General features: G+C 36.8%; 1 protein-coding gene across 1 annotated transcript in view; it reads left to right on the plus strand.

Moving 5' to 3' along the window:
* The first annotated feature begins 239 nt into the window (after nt 1-239).
* The window catches only part of RP1 (RP1 axonemal microtubule associated), a 166,926-nt gene continuing 139,468 nt past the window's right edge, over nt 240-27,697 (plus strand). The window contains 7 exon segments of the mRNA XM_038126920.1: nt 240-698; nt 3,752-4,402; nt 5,758-5,929; nt 18,637-18,800; nt 20,757-20,843; nt 23,471-23,603; nt 24,645-24,701. Coding sequence (XP_037982848.1) covers nt 3,764-4,402; nt 5,758-5,929; nt 18,637-18,800; nt 20,757-20,843; nt 23,471-23,603; nt 24,645-24,701 — 1,252 coding nt within the window. The 5' untranslated portion in view covers nt 240-698; nt 3,752-3,763.

Here is a 27,697-nt window from a genome sequence, read left to right on the forward strand (position 1 = left end):
CTTTTTTCCAACATATAGAAATAAAAATGCCTCATGGACAACAAAACTCCTTCAGACTGTCGTGTTTTAGTGACTAGTGTTAGAGAAACTGTGTAACCATTTTCACTGTGTTATAATCTGAATAGAGAAAAATATGGGGGAATCTTTAGCACAAACAGAATCAACTTGAGGAAATGAATGAACAAAAGCAAGAATTAGGGGTAGATAATAATTAGAGATAGTTAATAAATAGTCTCAGAAGGTGTGTGGTAGAAGCTCCATTTTTAACATATTAAAAATTTTTATCACCAAAGATTTTAGTTTGGATGATAAACCTACTCTGACAAGAAGGTAGATTAGATAACTCACATTCGCCACCCACATTTTTATTTTATGCAGTTATGTGACTCTCTTGAGCAACTTAAGTAAAGAGAAAATTATACAAACAAAATATTTAATAGGTAAATAGTGTTTAACATCATATGAGAGGACTTGCTGGATGAGATGTTAGACATTCTGCTCTGAACAGTGGCTGCCTGTGGTGAACCTGGTCTGGTGATTCACATTAGCTGAGATTAAGCAAGTGGATTATGATGTTTTTCCTGGCTGAGCATACTTGGAATAAGACTAAGGATGTTGTTTCATGTGGCACAGACATGGTACAATTTATAAATCTCTGAAAACAAGATATCCTCTCTTTTATTTACATAGGACTGTGGGTGAGTATGATAAAATTATCTGCAATGCTTATTAGCTCTATGGCATTGAAGGTATTCTTATGTATTTAGAACAAAGTGCTCCAATTAGTGTCTTTATGGAATTTAGCTTTGTGCATAAACGTTGCATGAGTGGTTTTGTTTATAGAATGCAGCGAAAAGATTAAATTCTGATTCCTCTTTGATTTTATTGGAGAATAAATGTCTCAATATTTTAGTTGCCAAACTATTTTAATAGACATCCTATTTCATGTAATATCAGCTATTTCTTAATTTTAGAATATTATCATTTAAGTATGACAATTGATAGTATGTTTATGATTAAATTATTTTGTGCTGGCCTGTAGTATGAAAAAATAACTTCCACAATAAGTCGATCGTTCACTGTTGAAATGTTTTCTAATTGTAAAAGGTAATTGGAAGGTACCTAAAAGCAGCAGAAGAAATTTTTTCTAGATGCCAGAATTTTCATTAATGCTAGAAATGTGGTGTGCCAAATAAAAGTCTATCATTGTCTATCATCCATTTTGCTAAGGAAAACTTATTTTTCTTAGTTAGTTTTGTACATTCAAATTATTTTGTGTTTACACCGAAATTGTCTTTTTTCTTTATTGATACGTATATTCCCTCTTTGTCTTGGATTTCAGTATTTCCACAGTGTCAAGACTAAGTATAATAATTAGCTTTATGTAAAATCTGTTGCATTTCTCTTTCAAATGTTGATGCTTATGTAACTGACTGTTTTGCACAAGCACAAATATCTAGAACAGCTTCCGAGACTAATTCTAAAGTGATTAATGTCAGTGGTCTCATGAGAAAATCCACCTATTTTATCCTTGTAAGAGTGAATAATTGAATCAATTGAATTGAAATTGAGTTAGATGAAATTCCACTCCATTTTCACAAAGTGCATGAAATACAGTAGAGAGTAGCTGAGGAGCTGTGTCTGTTCTTTCCTCTCTCTGGCCATTGTTGACAGCAGTGCTTTTCCTCCAGAGATCCTGGACTGGACTCTCAAACTCCACTCTTGGCCAGCTGAAATGGAGTAACATGACATTCAGTTCACTCAAGAACTTCTGTCATTGCTGCTTTCACTCGAGAAGAACATTTGCTCTACAAAGAGAGTAGGAAAGTTTGTGTTGCAGCTAGCATCAAAAATGCCCTTATGGATTTCCACTAGGAACATCCAGCTGAGCAGAATGAGGCAGGCAGCATAAAATGCCTGGTTCAAATTGTGCCCCTAGTCTAAACTCACCAATCAACCTCTCAGTATAGAAGTACGGTGAAAATTTACTCAGCTAATGAGTAGATCTGCCAAAAAAGGATGAACAACTGTAGCTATCAGTGGTTTCAGTTGAAGTGGAGCTCCTCCCTCCTACCAAAAGTAAGCCATTTCAGTAGCTGGGTTGCATAAGTTGCTGCAGCCAGCCTTGAAAATTTCTTCTGGCATATTCCTTAATTAAATGCTTTTTTCTTTTTCATTTTTTAGGCTTTTAAAATTTATTTATTCATTTTAAATGAAATTGTGAATATGCAAATCAGTCTTAGTGTACATCATTCTAGTGCAGTCCTATTTGGCTATTTTTTACTTTTAGCATGTAGAGGAGTATATTTTACAGCATAAATTATTAGGAAATAATATCTCTTCTATAAGGAGACATTTCTTCCTGTGTTCTGATCAGTGCACAAAATAATTAACTCCTAGTGAAGGCAAAGCACCTGAGCTGAAGCAGTGCATTATCGCACTTCAGCTGAAGCGTTACTGGAAAAGCTGTAAGAACACAGTAAGATAAAATCTTATCAAATGTGACTTTATTTGAACCTTCACCATCCTGAAACATGACATCTTCTTATCAATTTCAGAACTGATATATGCAGAATTAAAATAATCAGAATACTCTTCTCCATAGCTTCATTAAAAAATACATGGTAGCCAGAGTTTGTTCCACTACTCAATATGGCAGCTATATTAGGGTTACATCATCAAAAAATTTAATTTATTTTATTTTGATGACAAGTATTCCATCAGGCTGCTATGTAGCTTTTCAGTAAAAGTCGACTAAAACTGTTTCCTTGAGGCTAATTAGTTGAAAGACTTACCCTGTATTCCAGTGAAAGCAAGCCAATCATTAAAATAGTTGTTTTAGTCACTGAAAGGGTTGTCATTACAGTGTCTACATTTAGATTAGATTAAAATGGAAAAATTGGTGCTCTATTTACAAGCATGAAGACTATCAATATGGTTGTCAGACATAATTTGTTGTTTATAAGACTACTATTTAAATGTTTTAATTTAAAGGCTACTTCTCCTGAAGAATATCTGATTTTTTTTGTGTCTTTTTGAGGGATTTAAAGTTTTTTTTCTTCACTAAAAATTCCTTATCATTAGTTCTTTTGTCTCATAAATATGACTGTTGTAGTAGGTATGTATTGTGAGATATAAAACTTGTAATAGAAAAGCAAGTAATATGTCAATTTATGATAAAATTTCACTCTAACACATGTTTTGGGCCTTATTATGGTATAGATTACAGTGCTGTAAGTCAAGAGACTTTTCTCTGACTTTCATGGTTTTGCCTTGGTACGAAACTAGTATATAAGAATTGCACTGTCTTTCAGTTTAACGATTTTGGACTAAAAAAGGCACATACCAAAGCACAAATTGCTTCCTCCTAGTAAGGACTTTTCTTAAATATCTTAAATGTGAAATGTCATCAGCTTCATTTCCAAGAAAGGATGGACTGACAAACCACCTCCTTCTAAGAAAAGGTCTCTTGTACCAAAATGATAAGAGATTTGAAATTACACTGGAGAGTTTTGGGAATACTTGCAAGGAGAGCTATGCTAACTTAATCTGACAGTATTGGAGTCTTTGTGGAATTTAGTGATAACAGCTTGGATCCATTTAAATCCAATGATTTTTGGCACAACACGCTGCTGTTGGTTTCTCATAAATCCTCTTCCTGCACCTTTCAAAATGTAGATCATATTTTTACCATGAGCAAAAGAGAAAGTTTTAGAGAGAAAGTTTTACATCCATCTCCTCTTTCTTCCAGATTGCTGTCAAAATGAGCGAAACACCTTCAAGCAGCTACTCGGCGAATCATCCAAACTCCTCTGAGAGTGAGCAGAGTTTATCCACGCGCCATTTCAATGTTACCGAACCTGTTGTGGCAAAGCGGATTTGTTTCTATAAAAGTGGTGATCCCCAGTTTAATGGAATCAAAATGGTTGTTAATAGCAGGTCTTACAAGACATTTGATGCCTTGCTGGATAGTTTGTCCAAACGGGTCCCGTTACCTTTTGGAGTAAGGAATATTAGTACACCAAGAGGGAGACACAGCATCACCAATTTGGAGGATCTGGAAGATGGAAAATCCTATATTTGCTCCCATCAGAGGAAAATGAAGCCCATCAACCTGGAACAGGCCAGCAAAAAGCCGCTGCCCTGGCAGATCAGCAGGCCTGTCAGCGCTCGTCGTCGAGCTGTGCAATTAGCAAGGCAGAATGAAGATGGGTTTGGCCATCGAGAAAGCAGAATAACAACTCCCAAAAAGATGCTTGTTTTCAAAAACGGGGATGTAAGACTTAGGCGCACCATAGTTTTGGGAAAGAAAAATACACAAACATTTGAGGCCTTTCTGGATTATATGAGTGAGTTAATGCAATATCCAGTTGCAAAGCTCTATACCACTGATGGCAGAAAGGTGAGAAAAAGGATGAGTACTGACTTTTTTTTGGTGATTTCTTCTAGATTATTTTAAATGAAAAAGAAGTTGTATCCATGATTGAAACATGGTCCTGATGTATGATCTGATGTGCTAAATTTCATCTGTTTACTTTCTATGCTTTTTCCCCCATCAGAAGGGCTACTGGCTTGGAAGAAATATACTGGAATCTTGTGAACAGAGAGAAGTTAATGAGCACACATTTCATTTTAAGCAAAAAACCACAAAAAACCAAAAAAAACTTCATTTTCTCTTACTCAGGCCTCTTTAAGGCATGCTGCCAATTCTGTACTTTTATCCATTTACACAAAACCTTCCTTTAGTCTTAATGCTGTTTATCTGGGATTTTTAATGTTTAGAACATGATAAGAGCATCTAATGTTCACGCACATTTTCATCATTACACAAATGCAGAGTGGTTTGCTATTAATGACTTGGAACTCTGACACCTGATTGCCTATCATAGTTTCAAACCATGGAGGTTCTGTACCTCTAAACCCAGATGGCACAGCACTAATAATTCAGATTTTAGTCTCATGTGCTGTTTATATAATTTTATCTCAGTGCTTTTTCTGTCTGTTGTTTAACCACAGAAAAACAGTTATGGTTACACTTAGCAGGTATCTAGAAAGAGAAATCTGTGCAGAACTCAAAGAGTTCAAAAGAAATCTCCTGTTTACACTTCAGTTGTTGAAATTGTGTATTAGGTTGGTAAACTGTCCATATTACCTACAAGTTTAAAGTACAGTTTGTACACATTAATTTGCAATATACTTTGGAACAATACACTCAAAACTGTCAGACAAGGCTCTGAGCATCTTGATCCATTAAGATCTGCTTTGAGTAGAGGGTTAGACTACATGACCTCCAGAGGTCTTTTCCAAAGTATAATGCTCTGTGATGGTGTCCTATTCCTTTGTGGAAGTATGAGTCAACTACATGTGCTGTATTCTGAATTTTTCCTCTACTTCTTCATATGCATACCTTCCTCCAAATGCATGTATTTCATGACTACGAACAGTCACTGTGCAACAATGAAACAAAATGACACGTGTAAACATTTAAATTTTAAGAAAATTTTGATGTGGATCTAAGTTGCTTCTTGAAGTAATTATCCAATATATTTATGTAACAAGATATATCCTCACAGAAATAGGAATTGCCTTACAGGAATTGAAAAATTAATTCCATGCTGTGATACATATTTAATAGTCTGCTGCAAGTGAATGTAGAGACTAAGGAGTGAAGATATTAAAGCTTGAAAGAGATGAACCTCTTACATTATTTTTTGGTGGTTACTAAGGCAGAGAATTTAATGTTACTTTTTTTTCCAGGTTCCTAATCTTCAGGCCCTGATATTGTGCTCTGGAGCTGTAGTCGCAGCGGGGAGAGAGCCTTTTAAACCAAGTAATTATGAATCTCTTGGGTATTTGCGACCTGCTAAATTGCTTGGAATTGGAAATCGTGTGTACCCAAAAGCAAATGCCAAGTCAGAAAGTGAAAAGAGTAAGTTCTTTGAATTAATTTGTATTTTAATAATTTGTTTATCTCTCTCAGCATAAGACATAAACAGTGACAATCTTACTAGGATCAAGGATATTCAGAAAGGCCAGTTGAAACTGTTTATATCTGCTGTGACTCCTCTATAAGCTTATGAAAGATCAAAGTGTTAATTTCCTTTTTAAAATGCAAGTTTCTGCTAAGTACTCAGCTACTATGCATATTTTGTTTCTGATAGACTTAGAACATGGATGAAAATTTATGAGTATATTTCCCTTAAATTCACTTGATTGTCATTGTTATTAAATTTTTGATGTCAGAATTAATAACAGCAGTGGTAAGGCTACTTCAGGGTGTCACTGAATTGCTTGGGCAAAACTTTTGTTCAGTTTTCAGAACTTAACAAGTGGAGGCTTGGCTTGTCATGACTTACTCTTCTTCTCTTGTTGCATAAATAGGAAAACTAGTATAGCATCCATCCACTCACAAATTCATCATGTTTTTGAAGCTGCTTTTGCCTAAACAGAGTGTTGTCCATTCCTATATCCTCATGGCTGTTATATATGTTTTTTAATAAGTTTGGGAAAAGATACACAAATATGAACTTTCTCTTTGTTCACTCATGGAGTTGCTCCACTGATAAGGTCAGGAAGAGTGTGAAGTGGCCAGTGGATGATCAAGAGCATGAGGAACTCTTGCAGAGAAGCCAGGCTAGATGAGTAACCTAAGGGAAAGGAAATGCTACAGTACCAGAGCTTTAAGTCCTGTGGGAATTCCTGACATTAGAGCATCGTGTAGGGCTGAGGTACTATGTGCAGGAACTTCCTTAAGCCAGAGTACTGTCTACTCTTGCTACAGCTTCATGGTGTACTGGAGAACCCAGGGAACACTGTAATTGTCACTGTACTGGGACTTTCCACAGTAACCCTGACAGTGTCATGGGGCACGTTAATATATGACATTTCATTTCCATTTGCTTGAGGGAGTTCCATTCACATTCCTTGCAGATTATTATCTCCCCACCAGGCTATTAATTTTAGTTTTTTTCAGCCTTCAGATACTTTGACTTGCACAGCTTGAGACCTGTTTGCAGAGCATAACTAATGGATCAAGAAAGGATGAATAAGAACATTTTGAGAATGAAAGTTCTGCAGAAACAAAAATCCTACCTAGATTCTGCTTTAACACAAAGACTGAGCCTTGCAATTGTAGAAAAGCTGAGTTGTTGAATATGATTATCTCCTGCTTCTAATTCTTAATCAACAGCAATCACAGAAGGAGGGAGGAAAAAACATTCCTCTTTTTGTCTTTAACCTGACAATTTAAAAAATATCAGGTGTAGGAGATATCACTGATGATATGAAAGCATGGAAAATGAAATTTCAGCTTCTTTGTTCCAATTCCATTTCCTGAGACAGAGAATGAGAAATTTTTACTTTGTGAAGCATAAGTTCTGTCTGTGTTAGAAGAATTAGTACAAACCTTTGTTTCTTATTCAGTTCATGGTAAAGCATATGCTTGAGAAGCTTGCAAGGCCATTTGCCTGAAGTTATAGACATGTCTCTATAATGTTAATATATTACTGTAAAAGTCTTGATGTGAAACCACTTAAAAAACCAAACAAACTTAAATTCAAGAAATGTTGTTCATACCTTTGTGTGGACATACCTGCACTGTTTCCCTTGCACATGCAGAAGACCTTGGAAGACAGCAAAACTTTGTTCTTATTCATGTTCTTTTAGCTCTCAACTCTCCAGCAACAACTATGAGTGAGAGATGAGATAAAAATTTTTAAAATACCTAAGTTATTGCAGAGTAATCAAAACGTGTTGTGGGAAAATATATTGTGTATGCTAACAAATTTTGGGCCACATTCAAAAATCACTGAAGTCTAGAAGTATTCTCATAGGCTTTGATGAGTTTTGCACCATTGTCTACAGTACAGATACATAAATGTGTTCCAGAATGTCATGATTTAAGTTCAGATTTTACAAGAAGTTCAAGAACTTCAATGTTTACTTCTTTATAGAAGGTCAGAGGATTGGATATGAACCTTTTTTATCATGTGTCAGTGACATTACAAAGAGTAGTTACTCATGTACTATACATTGTTAGATTAAGTCCAAGGACATATATATTCACCTTAACTGACATGTTTTAGTGATAACTGTAAGAACTTGTAGGAAGTGATATAATGATCACTAAAGCATGAAGAGGAAGTAAAGCTGGTAGCTTGAAACCCAAACAAGCGAGCACCTATGAATCCTTTGAGAAGCTCAAGGCAACCTCAGCTCTCAACTAAGTATAAAATGAGATCATCTAGTACTTTTTGTAAGCCTTGGAGCTTCAAATAAGACTGTAGTTCTGGCATTAGAAAGAACTTATTGTAAAATAAAAATAAGTGGACAAGCACTTAAATGCTTAATTCTTTATTAAGACTTTCTTATATTTCTTTCTCTGGAAACTTCATAGATGAATAGCAAGATTACCCATGGGTTTTTTTTCCCGTACTTTCTAATGCAAAATAAATAAAAAAAAAGTATGTAAAATTACACACTTCATCAACATCTTTAATACTAATTTTTCTCCTTTCTTCTTTTCCTTTGTTGCCTGTCTGCTGTCTCATCATCTGGATCCTTATCCATGGTATTTGTCTGCTCTACTTTCTGTCTACTGAATGAATCTGTGTTCTTTCAATGTAATTATTGGTAGTGAGAACTGAAATGGACTCTAGTTCAAGATCTCAGATATTCTCAATTTCTTCTGATAAAGGATCCAGCAATGAAAACAACTCCAATGATAACAACTCAGAGTCTTCCTATGTTCTTGACAGTCATAATGGGATAGGAGGAAATCGGTCAGTTATTGGTGAAGACTTATCTGTGTCACAGTATCAAGATGACATTGAGAAATCTGTTCACGTTAACCAAGATGGCAGTATCACAGTGGAAATGAAAGTTCGATTCAAAATTAAAGAGGAAGAAACCATTAAGTGGACAACCACTGTAAGTCGTGCTGGCCTTTCTGATGACAAAAATATCTCCATCTGCAATTCTGCTGCAATGAATGTGGAAGACTGCTCATCCAATGTAAATACATCGGACTGTATAAATCCAATAGATGCTCCATTTTTGAAGAGCTGCAATAAAGGAGAGGAAGACTCATTACAGCAATCCAATGAGGAAGTGTCAGAAAAAGAATCAGAATCTGATTTGAAAACTGCTGATTGTAATGTCTCTGAGAAGAATAATTCTGCCAATTTAGATGTAAACAATGTACCTGAGGAAAATATCAAGCCTCGCTTTTATAGGCCTCCCACCCCTGGGCCAAGGCGTGTTAGACAAAAGAAAGCAGTAGTTGAAAGTGTCACCTTGGTATCTGAGAAAGAGGTTCAAGAGAAGACAATAGGACAGTTTTCCTATAGTGAGGAAGTACAGAATGGAGAAAAAACATCTGAGTATTGCATGGTAGCTCATTCAAGCAGAAAAAAATCAAGTGTCAGTAGTCCAAAGTTTAATGAGATTAGTGACAATGGTTTATTGAAGCTGTCTTCAGAAAATATAAAGGAAGAAATGCTTTTTAAAGTAAGCCACAAAAGTAGTGAATTAATAGAAACCACAAACAGGAAGACATTAGAAGTGTCTAATGAGGATGAATTGGTACAGAATATATTGGAGAAATCAGTTGTGGAACAAGGTACATATAGTAGTTTAGTATCAACCTCCAAAGCTAACATCAGTGGTTTCATGCCGTCGTCAAAAACTTACCAGACAGCTAGGCCAGGTACAGCAGATCACATCCATAAGTCATGTGATATTAAACAAATAAAAAGATCAGTGAGTTCTTTCATTACATATTCAGAATTATGTCAGGCAAAAGAAGAAATAAAATGCCAAGCTGCTGATTTAGTAGGCATTTCTCAAGATTCAGTGCATTCAGCCTGTGCTGGACATAGCCAGATGAAAATGATGGCACCTCCACGCAGTATGAGTCCTACTGAGAAAGTAAATCAAACAACTGGATTCTTTCCTACTGTTACTGAAAGTGAGAATCAAACCAGTGCCACGACTGAATCTGTGAGGACAACGCCCATTGAGAACAACCAGTCTACATCATCCCTCACCAAAAAGAAGAAGAAGAAAAGAAAATCATCTAGCTTTCTAGAACAAGGTACATATGAAGGTCAAAAGCATCAAGAAATTTCAGGCATAATTAGAAGTGAGGGACTGCATATCACACAGGATTCCACAAGAGAGGTTATGGGAAAATATTCTGAAATGCCTCAGAAAAAAGGATCTGAATATTTTGTAAAAAACAACGATGGGTTAGCCAATTCAGACAAAAGCATATATCCTGAAGATGAGTTTGATCACCAAGATTCAGTGGAACAAAATGGCTCATTGTCATCTAATAAAAAAAAAGGAAGTAATAACAAGAAGTTAGCTAAGGTAAAATTGAAGTCAGGCAAAAAAAGCAGTATCATTTCATCTGCAAAGAGTGAAGATGGTCTAAAGACAGCTGATTCAAACAATGAATCTGAGCACAGTCAGGATACACTTGGTACTGAGAAAGAAGGCGCACATCTTATGACAAGTTCTTTCAAACAGACACCTAACTCATCAGTGACTTCAAAGCCATTGTCAGAAGTGCCAAAAAATCTTAGCTTTGAAAAAGAAAAGGAAAAGAATAATTTGGAACATTTGCTATCAAAGAAAGAGAAAAAGCAAAAGATGATGAAGAAAAATCTAGGTAAAGGTGTAAATAAGAAAAATACGTCAGAGAGTACCATTACACTAGAGGCTCTAAACCAGGAGGGTTTTCAAGAGAAGGTTGTTGAGCATTCACGTGAAAACTATGTCCAAACTTGGTTGAAAAATTCATTCTCAAATTCTGTCTTACCCCCTATAAAGAAAAAAGAAGGAACTGTAGAGAACAGCAATGCCTGTTCTTTTCCTAAAGAAAATACTGATGCTTCTATAGAAAAAGAAGCTAGATTTATCACAAATAATGTGCATGTAACTGGAAAAACACATCTACTTGAAGATAATCTAACAAAAAAACCTTTAAAGCCTATTGGTAAATTGAGAATTTCAGAAGACTCAGCCAAAGATTCAGATGAAAGACAAACTGACTCATTGATTCATTCTAAGACATCTCTACTAGAAGAAGCCAAGTATTTACTAAAGTCAGAATTTCATCAGGATAGTAAGCTGCACTTGTTTCATGAAGCCCATGACAATGATAAAAAGATGGCAGAAGTTGACATTCAAGTTACCAACCTATGTCAAAGAAAAAGATCTGAGGTTGCTGTTCAAGCTGATTGCACAGTTTTTAGTGAGAAAATTGGAATTGAAGTTCAGAATAACTGCATGTCTAGCATGTTGCTGCATGAACTTCAATCAGCCTTGCTTGGTCTGCAGAAAGGACATAGTGGATGCATTGGAAAATCTTGCTGCTTTTCGGATCTTTCTCCTGCAGCTTTTGGTTCTTCCTCCAATGCCCTCCTCGCTTGGCTACTTTTACTGAATCTGAGAGAGAGTTTGATTGGGACAATCACAGATGATATGCAAAAAAATGCCTGTAGCTGTTCTGAAATATTTACGCAGTTAAAATGTCTGAAACAAACTGCAACTATAGAACAAGCTGATGAGCTGAAGGCTGTCTTCTCGCATCTCCAACAATCAACAGAAAATAACTTAATACACTTCAGGAAGGAACTTGAAAAACAGGGCTCCACACATGAGAATGTGTCCACATCTAAAATTCCTAATGATACACATTTGCATGAACATGAAGAATCAGTTGAGCCTTGTATTGCGATGGACTGTGTCAATTCTGAAGAAGCTCTAAAATTAACTGGGGGATCAGAAAGCTGTTTTGATATAGAGAGGGATCTTTGTAAGGAAACAGAGACTTTAGACATGACTGCTCCCAAAACACTAGATGGTCAATATGCCAATACTAATTCAAATACCTGTAGCCTTCCATCAGCTATAGAGACACCAAAAAGAAATGAAGAAATGCCTGGTAGCCTATATGAAAAAACTCAAGATATGTCATTCATTAATGAAGAGTCAGAATCTTCAATAGAACCTAACTCTACAGTTCATAGTCTAACTTCTAATGATAACAACTGTCTTTTAGACCAGGATACTTCTGAGTTAGAAGGAGAAAAAGGCAATGTACCTGTTAGTACTGATAAAAGTGAAGATGAGGATGCTGATCCAAAGTCATCAGATATTGACAAAACCCCCAAAAATCAACTTACACTAGATGCTGAAACCTCTGTAGAATATAGTAATGAGGATTATTCTGTACAGGGTGACAAAGAAGATGCAGAAATATCTGAGGAAACCTCTGAGAGGTTATCTACAGTCTCTCCACTATCATTTCGTTATGAATCAAAGCAAGTTACAGAATGTGACATGACCGAAGGAGAACAGAAATTGCAAGTAGAAGAACTGGAGAATAAAATGTGTTCTGACACCTCTCAATTAAAAAAATGCTTAAAAAGTCCTGCTACTTCAGACTGGTCAGATTACAGACCAGATACTGAAGAGAGTGATAATAACTTAAGAGCATCCAGTGACTTGACCAATGAAAGTGGGGAGGAAGCACTTGAAAAACATTATAATACTGGCTATGTCAAGAGAACTATTGAAAGACTCTATGGCAAGACAGAAGCTTCATTTAAGCCGGACTTTCACAAGAGCTTTCCTTATACGTCCAAGGTATTTCAAGCAGATACCGAAGGATTCCACTCTGCAGTGGGGGAAAAAATAATTTATTTTTCTCAAGAATCTACGTCTTGTTCTGTACAGAAATTTTCGCCTTCCTCACTACCATCACAAGAATATCCAGTAAAAGTAAACAAAGATGACAGTATATCAAGAAGAGAAAATACTCCTTTACCATCACCACAATCTGCTCTTAACAGAGAAGAGGGAAGTTATACTAATGACTGTTTAGGGGAATCTCCAAATCAGCATTGTCAACCTAGCATTCAGGCTAGTGAAGATGAAGGAATATTGATAGATAAAGGCAAATGGCTTCTGAAAGAAAATCATTTGATAAGAAGGTCACCACCTGAACGGATTGGAATGTATGGTAATTTGGATACAACATCAATTGAAAGTGATGAAGTCCCATACTCTCACTTTGGCAATCTGGATCAGTACCCTGCCCTTGATGAGATCCCTTCTTCAGAACTTGAAGACATGGTAAAACCCCCTGAAAATTTTTGCAGCTACTTCAATATGCCTCATAATAGTGATTCAGACCCCTTTCAGGATGAGTCAAACACAAAAGGCAAACCCAGTCGCAATGGCAAGATCCTTCCTGCACCAAACAAAGACAAGACCAATCCATCAACCATGGTAGGCTCTACTTCCACACAGGCTGACACCAATTTTCCAGCCTTTTCATCTGTAGAATTTAGATTGCCTGATAACAAGGTGCATCCATTGGAAAAGCCTTCAAATGCTATACCCATACAGTCTCAGCCAACTAGTGTTAGTAATGTTGATAGAAATGCTCTTCGTGAAGAAGATTCTCTGGATAGACTCCATGCGATATGCGGCCAACATTGTCCAATACTGATGGTAACAGTAACACCAATTAATGAGGAACAGAGAGGATATGCCTACCAAAAGGCATCTGATATTGAGAACCAGCTGGGTCCATATTTGTTGGCCAAAAAGAGCAAACATTTAGAATGGTCAGGTCAAGACCCGACAGAAAAAAATAATCATGTGACTTTGAAGAATAACTCTATCAATAGGATTGTCAATAATATCTTTAATAGGTTTTATGCTGATAACACCTTAGATTTTATTGGTAATTTTGGAATACTTACATCCTCAACTTTGAAAGACACAAATATTTTAGGGGAGCTACATATTACAGAGGATATGAATGCAAACCTCATGGAAGCCAGAAATTGTCAAAGTAGTGCATCCAAACACATCCACAGTGATCTTATCACAGGCACAAATACTGAGCTACCCAATAGAAAGACAAAAAAATGTCAAACCTCAAGAATAAATTTAATTTATATTGTTGGAGAAAAATGTTCTCCCATGTTGGCAGATGCAGCAGAAACCTGTCACTCTGAAACATTTCTGAAGTGTGACACTTCCTTAAATAGCATTGAACATAAAGCCTCTGAAAATCTGAAAAACAAAAATGCCTCTCCTACGGAAGAAGACAAAGAAGAAGTAGTTTGCTCTTCTACAATGAACAGTGGAAACAGTAAAGATGAGAAAGACTTGTAATAAAGATCTTGGAATTTTCATTACATTAGATTAGTGAAGACATCTTCAGAAAAAAAATCACATAATAAACTGCTGAACAGCACAACCAATAAAACTCCCAGTGTGAATAACTAGATAAAAATAAGTCACAATTTTATATCAGTGCTGAAATACAAATATTAATTAATTTTTTATGGGAACCACTATGAGAAAAGTTGTACTTCCAAGGCAATGATTTCTTGGCTAGGAAACAGTTTTTCTGTGAAATATTATCTTTTCAGAGGTAGTTGTGTACCGATCATCTAATTTTACAGAAATGCCGACTGCTTTTTTCAGCCGAGAACTGAAATTTGGAATACTTGTCCAAGACATAATATAAGGTTTTTATATTCCAGGAAATTTGAGATGGAGTTTGAAAACTGCCTTTCAGTAGAAATGCTTTTCCCAGAAGAAAATCAACTGATATGTTTAATTTAAAATGAAACATAGGAAATACTATTCAAATACTGTAATACAATAACAAGTAGGAAACAGAAGTCATGTTAATTTTATGTAGATATACATTATAAAATTACTGTTTGAGATTTTAAAGGTCAGCTGCAGAACATGTATGTGAGTAAATAGATTTTTCCATGTAGGATCATCCAGACACTAAATAAGGAGGCCTCTTGTACTCAGAGGACACTAGAAAAGGGGCATATTTAGGAACTGAGAACAGAGACTGTTTGCAATGGACTTCCTGACTGCTCTTGCCATATTTCCGTCTAAGACAACACCACTTACTCTTTAAATTATTCTACATATCCTGAAAGTTTTAGTTCTGTGTTCTAACTTAACCCTTGTCTGTACTTTAGATACTGTATTTGTGGTTTTGTTTTGTGTTTTTTCCTTTGTTTGTTTGACTTTTTTTTTGTAAATATGTTGTATTTTGAAAATCCAAGGCATATGCAATATGTTCCAGGATCTTTCATCTGTTGTTAGAGTTATTTTGGATACCTGTTTACAGCATTTTTTAATACTGCATGTATGTAGTAAGCACCTATATGTGGTGTACAATTTTCAGTAAATGATATAACCCACGAAATTGGAAAATATTTAATGTATATTGTGGTTAGGGAAAGTGTTTCAGTTTTTTGGTTAGATTTGAATTCCTAATACTGCACAGTACCCCTCTCCATTGTTAATGGTGTCAGAGATATATCTGAAAAAAGAAGGTGCCACTTTTCAGGTAGAGAATGGCCACTCTGTACTCTTGAAGACTCTAGAATAACTAGCATGTACATGCTGTGATAAGCCCTGGGTCATGATCTTTGGTCATCCAGACTGGGGACTTAATAAAAGACTGACGTAAATTCCTCTTGGCCCAGAGTCTTTGATTGTGCCTGTGTGGGACACAAGGCACGTGGAAGGGAATTAGAAGTTGGATGTAAAGCAAAAGGGGTTTGTAGCACAGGTAGGAAACCTAGAAGCATTCAATTTTTTCAGAAGTCTAGTGGCTGATATATTTCCCCATAAATAAATGTTATATTTCTGTTGTTTGAAGCGGTGTATGCTATGTAATAAACTGATGTTATAACTCTAAAGCAAGATGTACTGTCTAATGTATTTCACACCAGATAGCTGTGTGTTATTTCCTATGCTGCCCTTGTTTCTGACATTCTTCTGTCCATCTCCACTTCTTTTGGTGTCCTCATCCACATGTTTTAGAACTGCTCCAAGTGAAGAGTCTCAATGGCATTTTTTCATCCCTTTACATGTCGATACAGAAATAAAACCTTTGTTTGAAAAATATAACTCAAAATTGCTAGAATCCATCTGAATGTCATACAGCACTCTGTGCTGTAAATAATGTCTAAATTATAGGTAAATAGCAGCTGTATATGTCTCCATCACTCACAGTCTTTCTGTGGATTCACAGCACTCTGTGCTGCATTCACAAGACCTCAGCGTTTCCAGATCAAGGTTCAGGAGCCTTTAATCAGATCCTTATTACTGAATTACTGAGGGTTACTGAGCAAACTAAGCACTCGAAACATGAGATGTGAGGTACTCCCTCAGGATACAATTAGCAGAGACCACAGCAAGTGGTGAAATGAGTATTAACTGAAAGACTTGGTTTTGGTTTCTGTTAACTGATAGAGAAGGAATAAAATGTTCACCTCAGAGCAGAACAAAAGGTTGACAGTGAGATGTACCATACTGTCATAGGGTTTATATATTCATTAGTGGTACAGGGAAGATAAGAGAATCATGGAATCATTTAGGCTAGAAAAGATCTCTGAGTCCAACCATTAACCCAGAATTGCAAAGTCCACCATTAAGCCATGCCCCCAGGTGCCATGTCTACACATCTTCTAAATACCTTTAGGGTTGGTGACTCAACAGCTTCCCTGGACAGCCTTCAGTGCTTGACAACCCTTTCAGTGAAGTAATTTTTCCTATCCAATCTGAAAACCAATCTAAACCCTCCCTGGTGCAACTTGATGCAAAAATAGAGAATATCAGGTGTCTGAGATGCACAGATAAAATAAAATAAAATTGTTTTCATAGTTAATATTGGAGAAGGCTGAAGAGAGAACCTCATAATGCTAGAGGAACATACTGATTTATAGAGGCAAAAACACCATGAGGAGTAATATAGGTTACTTTAATAGGATAGAAAAGCATACAGCAAGCATTCTGGGATTTATAGAGAGTATGTCACACATCTGGAAGGAATTCAGTTTTTATTTTGCCATAATTTAAAAAGAAACTGCCAACATAACATATAGATCACAGTCCCAGGAACTCTCAGTTTATCTAGTTTAGCTGCTTGCTAGAGGGAAACTACACAATTAGGTAAGTAATTCCACGTAATTACTACATCTAATTTTAAATCTTTTTTTCCATAGTCATTACAGCTTCCACTAGAGAGGTGTTCTAGAGCTTGAGTCCTGCTTCTGATGTCTGTCTTGAATGTTTTGTAGTTTCCATCCTCAGCCTACTCATGGTTAGTTTATATATGTGTCCAAAGCCATCACTGTAATTTACTTAGAAAAGTCTTTTTCCTCTATGGTATCTATCAACAAAATCAGACATTTTCTCAAGTTTTTCTGCTATATAAATATTTTCTATATTTCCTCTAATGATCTGAAATGCACAAGGCATAGTCCTCTTAATTACAAGGATGTCAGAGGAAAAGAAGACCATTTAATTGTTCAGTGTATCACTATTAAACAAGTACCTTGACTTTTATAGCACTAATGATATAAAATATCATTAATCTAATTGCAATGTTGATCCACTGTAAGAGTTATGGGGAATAGTTAATACAATTTTCTCACCTTGTGTCACAGATTAGCCCCAGTCAGAACTAAACCCCACTCAGCTGCTCGTTTACTTCCCTACCAGTGGGATTGGAGAGAGTAAAAGAGAGAAGACTCATGGGTTGAGATAAAGTTTAATATGTAAAGAAAAAGGTGCGCACACAAGCAAAGCAAAACAAGGAATTCAATCATCAGCTAATTTCAGCTGAATGAATGGTTTGGGTTGCAAGGGGCCTTAAGACCCATCTAGTTCCAACCCCCCTGCAGTGGTCAGGGATACATTCCACTTAGACTCCATCCAACCTGGTCTTGAGCACTTCCAGAGATGAGGCATCCACAGCTTCTCTGGTCAACATACTCCAGTGCTCCACCACCCTCACAGTGAAGAATTTTTCCCTTACTTCTAATCTAAAACTGTTCTCTTTCAGTTTGAAGCTGTTGCCCCTCTTCCTGTTACTACATGCTCTCGTAAATAGTCCCTCTCAATCTTTCCTGTAGGCTCCCTTCTGTTACTGGAAGGCCAGCCTGAAGCTTTCTCTTTTCCAGGCGGAATAAACTTGATTCTCTCAGACTTTCCTCCTAGCAGAGGTTCTTTATCCCTCTGATCATCTTGCTGGCCCCCTCTGGATTTTCTCCAAGAGATCAAAGTCCTTCCTGTCCAGGTGAAGCTTCAATGGGTTCCAAACAAGCTGCTACATCTGTGTAGCTGATCACACCTTTGCAAAGATACAGATCCTTTCTTAAACAGCTCTTTTTCAGCAGAGCTAATTTGTTTCAGGATCCCGAATGTTTAAAGTGATGAGTGTCAAGGTCGTCATTACACAGCACTGCATTGAGTAGAGCTGATATATTCTAAGTAAAGAGAACCCCATATTTGGAGGTTTCAACATTTCAAAACTCTGTTTGAAAGGTGATCTACGTTCATTCAAATTTGACTTGGTCATATAGAACATTTAGAATAAAAGATATGAGTGCAACCTGACATTTTTTGACATGCCAAACATAGCAAACTCAATATTTGCCTGCTGTAATTTTGTGAAACACATATTTCTGTATTCATTGACACGCTATTACTTAGAATTTTGATTGCCGAAATGCATTTTATTTAAGAATATTGAGTTTAAGTAATTCAGCGAGCCTTTTTATCTTTTGATAGCTAGGAAATGGAATGTGTCAGTCCTCACCAGTGATGTGCCATCCGCAGGAACAAGCTCAAAAGTTTATATTGCATTGTATGGGGATCGTGGCAGTTCAGGTCCTATTTTTCTTGATGGAGAGAAGGGAAAATTATTTCAGAGAGGCAATGAAGACATCTTCACAGTGAGTAATGTGTATTCGTTGTGTGGCCCTCTTGCTTCCTGCCAGATCACATTTCAAACTCTGTGTGATAAAAGGCAGCTTTTTGAATGAAGCACATATCTAGAAATGAGAAACAAGACTTAAATGTAGAGCTAAATTTAGTATCCTTTTCCACTCACTTATCCAAAACTCATTTGATTCAACAGGTTTATTTTCTGTTGAAGAACTACTGTTTTATTTGCATTGTGCCCAAGAAAATACCAAGAAACATACAACAACAGATACGTGTTTAGTTTACAAATTTGAAACAGGGCTAAAATATTAAAAATTAAATGAGGAAGTGAAGAATTAGGATATGGAGTATAATTTAAACCTTGTTAAACACCTGCTGCTTTATTGAAATAGTGACAAAGTTTATACCTGTAATAAATCTATCTGAAACTGCTTCTGCTTCTAGTTACACAAACAAATTCTTCCTCAATCAGTCTTATAATGTGGTGATTTAGGTGAGCCAGACTAGGTCCTTTATCACAATCTGCATAGCTTGAGTGTGCATATAGGATTGTCAGGGGTTGTCTTCAGGTGTCTTCTATAGGGCCATATGACAAACAGGTGCTTCCATCATTAGTATCCAGTGCAGCAACTCCCCTTCTGAGAAAAGATGTTTGATGCCAGCACTGATGAGGAGCTCAAGTTTTTCAGTCACCCCGTAGATGTTTGGGATGCAGGAAGTGCAGTTTTTATCCCTTGTCTCAGAAGAATCCAGCACCCCTCATGCAGAACATCATTCTCCATCTGTGATATCAAAACCAGCCAGATTGAAAGGAGTGGATAGAACAAGTAAGCAGGTTCTGACAGATTAAAAGACCCTCTTCATAATAGATGTTGTTGGCTGTTTCCTGTTGCCATTACTAAAATTAATTTAACCATTTAAAAGTCACAATAACTTTTAAATGCAAAATATGGAGGACAGTCCCATTGTTTGAGATCTAGGATTCCCTTGTTAGGCAAGTACCCCCAGCACTGAATACAATTAAGGAGAACCTACTCTGAAATGTGTAGAAAGAGAAAAGGCTCTCTGAGTGCACTATATTTGCACATAACTGCGGTCTGTCCTTGCTGCTCGGCCTCTTTATCATTTATAACAGAGTTCAGGGAAATTCATGATACAGGTAACTCAGTTCACACCCATCCATACAATATCAATGAAAACACGAAAATTAATTCTACAGAAAACAACAGGAGAGAAAATCAAGCCTACATTATAACAAAACAAATTATATAGTGAGGAAGGAAGACTGATGGTGTACTTCCAGTTCCTTGAAGATAAGCTTTCTATTTCTACACTTAGGTTCATAGTAAGGTTGTTTGAATAACCTTCACACAAAGTTATTCCCTCAGTGCCCTGTTATCTGTACTGGACATATTCAGCCTGCCCAAAAGCTATTCTTTGAAATACTGCTTTTTAACTTGATTTAATTGAAATTTTTTGTAAAAAGTAGCATCAAAGCTGAACACAATTGTTTCCAAAAATTGTAAGGCATACACTCCTGGAGGGGTAGGGAGAAACTCAGAGGTATATGGGAGCAAAAATAATTTTGGAGCAGGTCACTAGTTTAGACGCTAAACTGACGCAGGTTTTATGGTCAATACACTTTTGCTTTTTACTCATGCATATGGTCTCCATTCATCTCCCACTAAGGCAAATATTCAGAATTACTACAGCAACTTCCTGAAGATCTGAAGATATTTAAATGGGATTGGCAGGCCAACGGGATTTTTGAGGGCTGTCTTTTAGAAGACCCACGTGTCTAAGGATTATCTGAAGCAAAATATGTTGGAAAGGCTTATTTAAATGTCAGAATATTTAATTCTTGGAATAAAAAGTCTCACTTTACATTTACTAAATGAATTTCTGTTACAGGTCTTTTCTTCTTTAACAAAAGTTCTGTTTCATTAGTTGTGTTTCTTTTACAGGTCAATACTAGGAACATAGGACATCTCTACAAAATACGTATAGGACATACAAATGCAGGAAACTCCCCTGCCTGGCACTGCAAAGAGGTAAAAGCAGTGAGGAAGAATTTTATCTGTCCAAAAGCAGTCACTATGACAGTGGATTCAAAATATGAGTAAGAAAAAAAAATCCTTTGGATTATATTAACCTCATCAAATGCTTTCACCTTCATTTAAGGGATTACTTATGAAGGAATGGTTTTGTGTGGAATTAAAGCAGCTTATGATGTCTGGGCTGGTTGTTTGCAATTTAATACATTATGTTTCTTTAAAAATGTGTGGCTGGGCAGCAAGGAAGACTGCTTAACTTAGCTGCTATAGTCTGAGTCTTCTACAATCTTTATGTACTACAAAGAATAGTGCCTGGAGTTTGTTTAACCCCAAAAAGTCACGGAACCCAGCCTAGCCAAGTCCTCCCCAAATCTGTGTCTGATGCCTGTGGGTCCCTATGCCCAGCACCAGATCTATATTGCAAATGTTTCTAGTTCTGTGTCTCTGACAAAAAAAAAGACAAGAAGGGGTCCCTTTCCCTCCTTATGTAAAAAATATCTTGATTCAGGTTAAGCAAATATAATAAAGCAAAGAGAATGAGCTGGTTGCATTTCAAGGTTTGGTTGAGAAGCATAATATAGAGGTTTCTGGGCAGGAAACTAAAGGATCTGACTTTTATCCTAATATTCTATGTGATACTGTGTGTGCCAAGTATATCCTATGCATGCCTGAAACCCTTCCATCCTTCTGCCAGAGCTTCTTATCTTTCAGTTAAGAGACTGCAGTTTATGAAGAGCTTTACAAGCTGCTGGTAAACTCAATGTTTAAATTATATTTCATGGTATATCTAGATCTATCAAATGCAAAGTGCCTACTGAAGTCAAATAAATAGTCATTGATCAGTGCTCAAAATCTGTGGCTATTTGATGATTGTCTTTACCGGGGCCTATGACTCAGAAGCAAGAGATCTGGGAAGTGTTAACTGAAGTTTAGGCAAGATCCTGTGAGTTCATACCTCTAGCCAGTTTATGTCTACACTGAAATATTATCTATCTAGGACTAAACTATTATCACTCTAAGAGATTTCCTAATATAATTATAGGGATTATATCTCTTTCAATTCAAGTGATGACTGACTGATTATAAAACCTAGGTATTACTTTTCCAGCTGCACTGAGTTTTGGAGACAGCCATTTAAAAATGAGAGACTGAGGAAGTCTGACAAAAAATAAAAGAAAAGAGAAAAATGAAAAGTTATTAACCTTCTTTCCACCTAAGATATGTTAAATGAAATCAACAGTAAAATTAAAAAAACCCAACACTTCAGTGTGTTCCATTATTTATTTATAAATTTTAATTGTCTCTTTATGGAATCTCAGCCAATCAGATAGAGTTTTTAGTTCATCAGCCAGGGCCATGATGAACCTCTTTGCAACTTTGGGCAGAAAGTTAAAGAAAGAAAAAAAAAAAAGAAAATACATTCGAACCTTACAGACAGTGTTTTTTGTGGTTCAGAGACAAAGGAATACAGTCATTGATTTCTAGCCTTCACACAAGAGGAACAACCTACAGACACTTAGCATTGCTGTTTCTTGGGAAACCTACATTTTTTTTTTCAGGAAGAACTAAAATGAAAAGAGCATTTTCTAGAGCTGCAGAGCTTTTCTGGTGGTTAGACATATTAGTCCTCCATCAGTGTCCTATGGTTTCTGTGTCTGTATCTGTACTGAGATGACATCAGTCCAGGAAATGTCCACAGAGGTACTGCTCTGCTGATGCCAATTTCCCTTTCAGGCTTTATCAGCAGATGTCAACAGGTTAAGGTGTGCCACATTTTTCAGACAAGATGAATCTTTGTCTTTAAATTTTAATATTCAAGCAGAAAAGAGATAAAAATGTTCCCAGTAAATCTGAGTTTGCTCAATATTCAAATTAAGGAGATTAGATTCTGCAAAGCACAGGGTGAAAACTGCTAGTAGGAGTGTCTTCCCTTCTCTCTGCCAATCCAAAATCTAGTGTAGATATGGGTATAAATTAGCATAATCAGGGACTATTAGAACATACAGCAGCCTCTGAAGTGCTTACTAAGGAATACTTTGAAGTACAAAATAACCTCTTTTCCTCCTTCAGCTGGTTTGCATATGGTCCTTTTGCTGCTACACGCTTGAAGCTGGGCATGGAAGAAAATAATGTAGGGCATTGTGTAGTTGGTGTTGGGGCTAGTTGGGGCACTTTCATGATTTATTTATGTCACAAGGAGTGTTGAAGAATCAAAACCTGTCCCTTTAATTCCTGTTCTGATAGAAGTATAAGGAATAGCGATACAAGCATTGACAAGCTGCCTGGTGAGAAGTCCTGTCTGTGGTAAGCCATGCCACCTAGTGCCAGCCCCCCTGGATTTACCAGCTGGAACAACAGCTGTAGCCTGTGGGAGTGCTCCTGATCTGACAAGAACCTGTTTCTCGGTTGCACTTGAGTTACTCTGTCCTGAGCTTTCAAATATGACTGAGCCAAAAGTCAGATTTGGGCAGTTGGATCCAGGGAGCAGAAATGCTCCAAACTCATGATTTGGTTATCCTCAAAGCTCTACCTGCACAGATTTCAACAACATCCCACACGTTTCATGTTCTGTTCCATCTGCTCTGAGATCAGCAAGTTAAATTGGAATTCTTGGTGCTATTTAGGTGCAGTTGCTGAACCTTTTCTCAGGGGAGCAGTTCTCTTTCCCTGCACATCGATGGCTGGCCAAGGACCAGGCTGATGGGGAAATATCTGTGGAGCTTCCTGTTTTCCAGCAGGGTCAGCCTATTCTTCCAGGTAAGCACAATACCACATCAGCAAAGTCAGAGCCCAGACTGATGTCGATAGAGGTGAGTTCATTGTTTTTCATCAGGCCCTCTATTACTTTTTGCCTGCCACAACACTTTTTCTGCTTTGCTTTCCTGTTGTTAGTGTGCAAACTCAGGTGAAAAGTTAAAAAGCAGTGGAAAAGAAATGAGAGAGTCTTTAATGCTTTGCATTTCACACATTCTTTGAGTGGATTCCTTGTTTGGTAAGATTTTCTGTTCTTATGTTTGGTTTAAAATAAAGACAATAGTAAAGACATGTCAGACATGTAACCAACATGAAGCCAGCACATAAGCCAGATCAGAAACTCTGTGTTCAATAACTGAGGATTATAGCTCCAGTGTTACTGTTGTAGCTGCTCTTTCAGGTAAGGTACTCAGACTTCCAGAATACTTTTAATTTTTGGATGTGGAATAAAACTTTCAGAATAAATATTTCAGGAGGCTGTAAGTGTTAAAATTTCCATTATTCACAGAGAGATGGTATTGTAATTCTAAAGATTAATGATTCCAAAGGATATGAAAATTATTGGGTGTTGCTGTTGTTGCACTGTTTTAGTGTCCCTGCTCTACCACACCAGCCCCTAATGTTGCTAATGATCCCTCTGCTTGATCAGTGGAAAGGGGGTAGAAAGTCTGTGCTTATTCCTCTCTTCTCTCCAATTGCCATTGTCCTTTTCTGGAAAATTTCTAAGAAAATTACAAGGGCTTAGCAAGAGCAGTGTGTTCTGGGAGAGATGTGGGTAAGGGAGCAAGAATCCTGCGGTAGATTCTTGTCCTATTGTGGTGTGATGCTAGAGGGGGAGAAGCCATGATACCACTGGTATTACTTGTGCTAGGACTTCCCTAGAACAAGATCCACCTGGGACATGTGCTCTTCTCTTCCCCATAAAAATCATATCAGCTGCAGGAGGACAAAATTAATGGGATGAGAGAAACTTCCATTCTAAGTTCTGTAAAAACTATGAAACCTCTTTTTCAGAATGTTTAACAGTTTATCAGTGCTTTACAGTGTGTCTATGGTTCCTTGTGTTGATCTTGCAAAGTTGGAATCATAACAGGTATTTCAGTAGTAACAGATATTGTGGGTGCAGGCTAGAGGAAGAGGATATATACAAATAAAACCGAAGGGCAGAAGTCTAGAAAATGGTCTATGGATGTGGGAAAACATACCTTGGGACAGTTCCTCTTGTAATAAAGAGATGACTTGCCTGGAGTTATATTTATGTTTCTCGGTGATGACTGAGCTCTGAGACTAAAAACCTTTTTGAGAAGATCAGAAAAAAAACAGGTTTGTGCCTCAAAAGTATGTTTTAAAAGAAAAAGAATAATGGGGGAGATTTCCCCCAGTACTTAGCAGATGTCAATGGCTCATAAGATGTTCTAGAGAGAGAGGGAGGCCCGTCCACATTAACTGCAATGATTTTTGGTCTTGGGTGGTCATGATCTTCATGACAAGAGAAGCCTCAGAGGCACTCAGCCTGCTTTCTCACAGGTTTGGTCTCTGGTCAGGAGACCAACACTGTTTTTATATGGGGACATACAAACACACTGGTATAAAAGTCAAGTGCCTCCTCCCCCCTTTGAATAAAAGCTAATTAATGATAATTGATATATTGTACTGAATATGCTCTATTACCCTATTTGCAGTATATTTTCTTCCCCAAATGTCCTCTTGTTTAAATATCCTGAGATTCAGACCTCAACAACCTCAGTTGGTTAGCACATGGTGCTAAAAATGCCAAGGTTGTGGATTCAATCCCTATATGGGCTGTTCACTGAAGAATTGTAATCAATGATCCCTATGGGTCCCTTCCAACACAGAATATTCTGTGATTCTCTGAACATCCTAATTTTCAGGCTCTTTCTGAGTAGCAGCTTTCCTTGGTTCTGAAATGAAGATACAATGAAAGATTTTTATTATCGAGTAATCTTCATGCATGGGAAGCACAAAGGCACACTTACAACCAACCTCTCAATCTGCATTTTGTAGTTAACAATTTCTCTCTCACACAAGGGAGGAAGAAAAGAGCTTCTGTGCATTTCTACCAGCTTCAGTGTAAAAGGGGTCATGCAGAAGGCTTTGGAGAAGGCAGTTTCATCTCTGATTTAGTAATTGAAAGACGGCCCCTGTGTCTTTTTGCCAGTGTTATATTTCTGCATGAGACAGTGTAAAGGGAACACAGCTTTTAACTTCAGAGAAGATAGTTTGATAACAGAACAGTGAAGGGGTCTGGATTCAATGTGAAAGAGAGATGATGAGAGGCACTTTAAAACCAATTTCTGAATAAAAAGAGGCTGAAGCACTCTCTGATTTAACATTCTTTTTTATTCAAAGCAAAAACATGGGAATTAAACTGTTAAGAAGTGTTACATAGAGACTTTGTTGCTACAATGCTGGAGGACTGAGCAGCATTCATTTGACGTTTTATCCTCTACCATTCTGCTTTTGTCCTTGTCTGCTCATGGTTTATGACACAATCATTAATTATATCCTGAGAATAAATCAGGGATACACAGTGTTGGTAGCTGGTGGAGCTTTGCTTTTCTTCTTACAGGAATTGGAAAGCAGGTAGTTACTGAAGGAGGAAATTGTTGCAATAGAGCATTGTTGTGGTCCTATGCATGGAATTGTTGGTCTAGAGAAATTAATTCTCTCCCTCCCTCTACTGTGGACTGTTTATGGGGCATATGTTTATGTGCGTGCTGCAAAGAAAAAATTGGGCAAGTAAATACATCAGGTGGTGACATGTGAAATTATATGGGTAAAATGTAGTATGAATTAACAGTTGCTAAATGAAAACTATTTTGAGTATTGAGACAGGTATACAGGGGGAAAGATATTGTCTGATTATGGTGCTAACTCAAGAGTGTCAAAAGCTTCTGTGTGTTAAATGTGGCTTACCTTTGCCACATATTTCATAGGAGCTCAGAGGCTTGATCACAAAATGAGTTAGCTCTCATGCCAGAAGGAAATTACCACTAGTGTTCTGTGTGGGCACATTAAAACCTGTGCAGGCTGTTTAGTGTTTTTGCTAAATGATTACCATTATCCAAATTGAATTATTTAAAGATAGCTTGTTTAGTAACAAGCACAAGCAACCTGTAATAAATAAATGAGAGATAGTCATGAAAAAAATTATGATGAATGGAAAAATTGTAACACTGACCAGCCACCTAGCATAACTGCAGATACAGACTGATGGTGAATAAATCTTCAGTGCTTATTAAAGGAAGGTGTTTGGCCATCAGAAGAGTGAGATCTGGAAGCAGCCTCCTTCAGAAAATTACAGCCAAACTTCATAACATGTTTCAAATAGTAACTGACAATTGAATGATGATAATGTTGATGTTGTTTCGGACCCAGTGGTTCAGAAACTCTTTCCTGCTTGCAAGACAGAGAAACACACGGACACCTACCCTTGTGTGCCAGAAAATGAGTTTTCTCTTCCCCTTTCATTCTCTCTGTACCTCATCTGGTCTAACAAAATATTGTTAGTGTATATTGGCATAAACTTTGCCTTTCCCATGTTAATACTGAAGATTATGACTGCATGTTTTATCTGAATTTTATGGAGTTCCTACATCTGCATTTTAAGGACCACAGTTTTATATTGGTAGTTATTTTTATGTAATGTAATCTTTAGTTTCATCATATTTTAACTCAAATTTAGTTTTACTTGAAATATCCATTCTTATTAAAGAAATGATTTATTGAATTTAAGTCTTAGTTATTCCATCCTAAATTTATATTCTTTAAAGAATTTCCATATGGAATATAGAGAGCTTAATTACCCCATGAAACATTCAAAGTCAGGTTGGACATGGATCTGAGCAACCTGATGTAACTGAGCATGTCCATGATCATGGCAAGGGCTAGATGGTCTTTAAAGGTGTCTTCCAAACCAAAGTATTCTATGATTCCATCCTGTAGCATTAATTGCTAAAATAATAAAACAATGCAGTGTTCTGAGTTTTGAGGTCCTAGAAAACTAAAATTATAGTGCTAGATTTTAGCCTATTGGGTTAACCAGTGCATTCAAAATGTTAATGGCTCCTATTGCT

Source organism: Motacilla alba, chromosome 2 (genome assembly GCF_015832195.1).
Source record: "Motacilla alba alba isolate MOTALB_02 chromosome 2, Motacilla_alba_V1.0_pri, whole genome shotgun sequence".
NCBI lineage: Eukaryota > Metazoa > Chordata > Aves > Passeriformes > Motacillidae > Motacilla > Motacilla alba.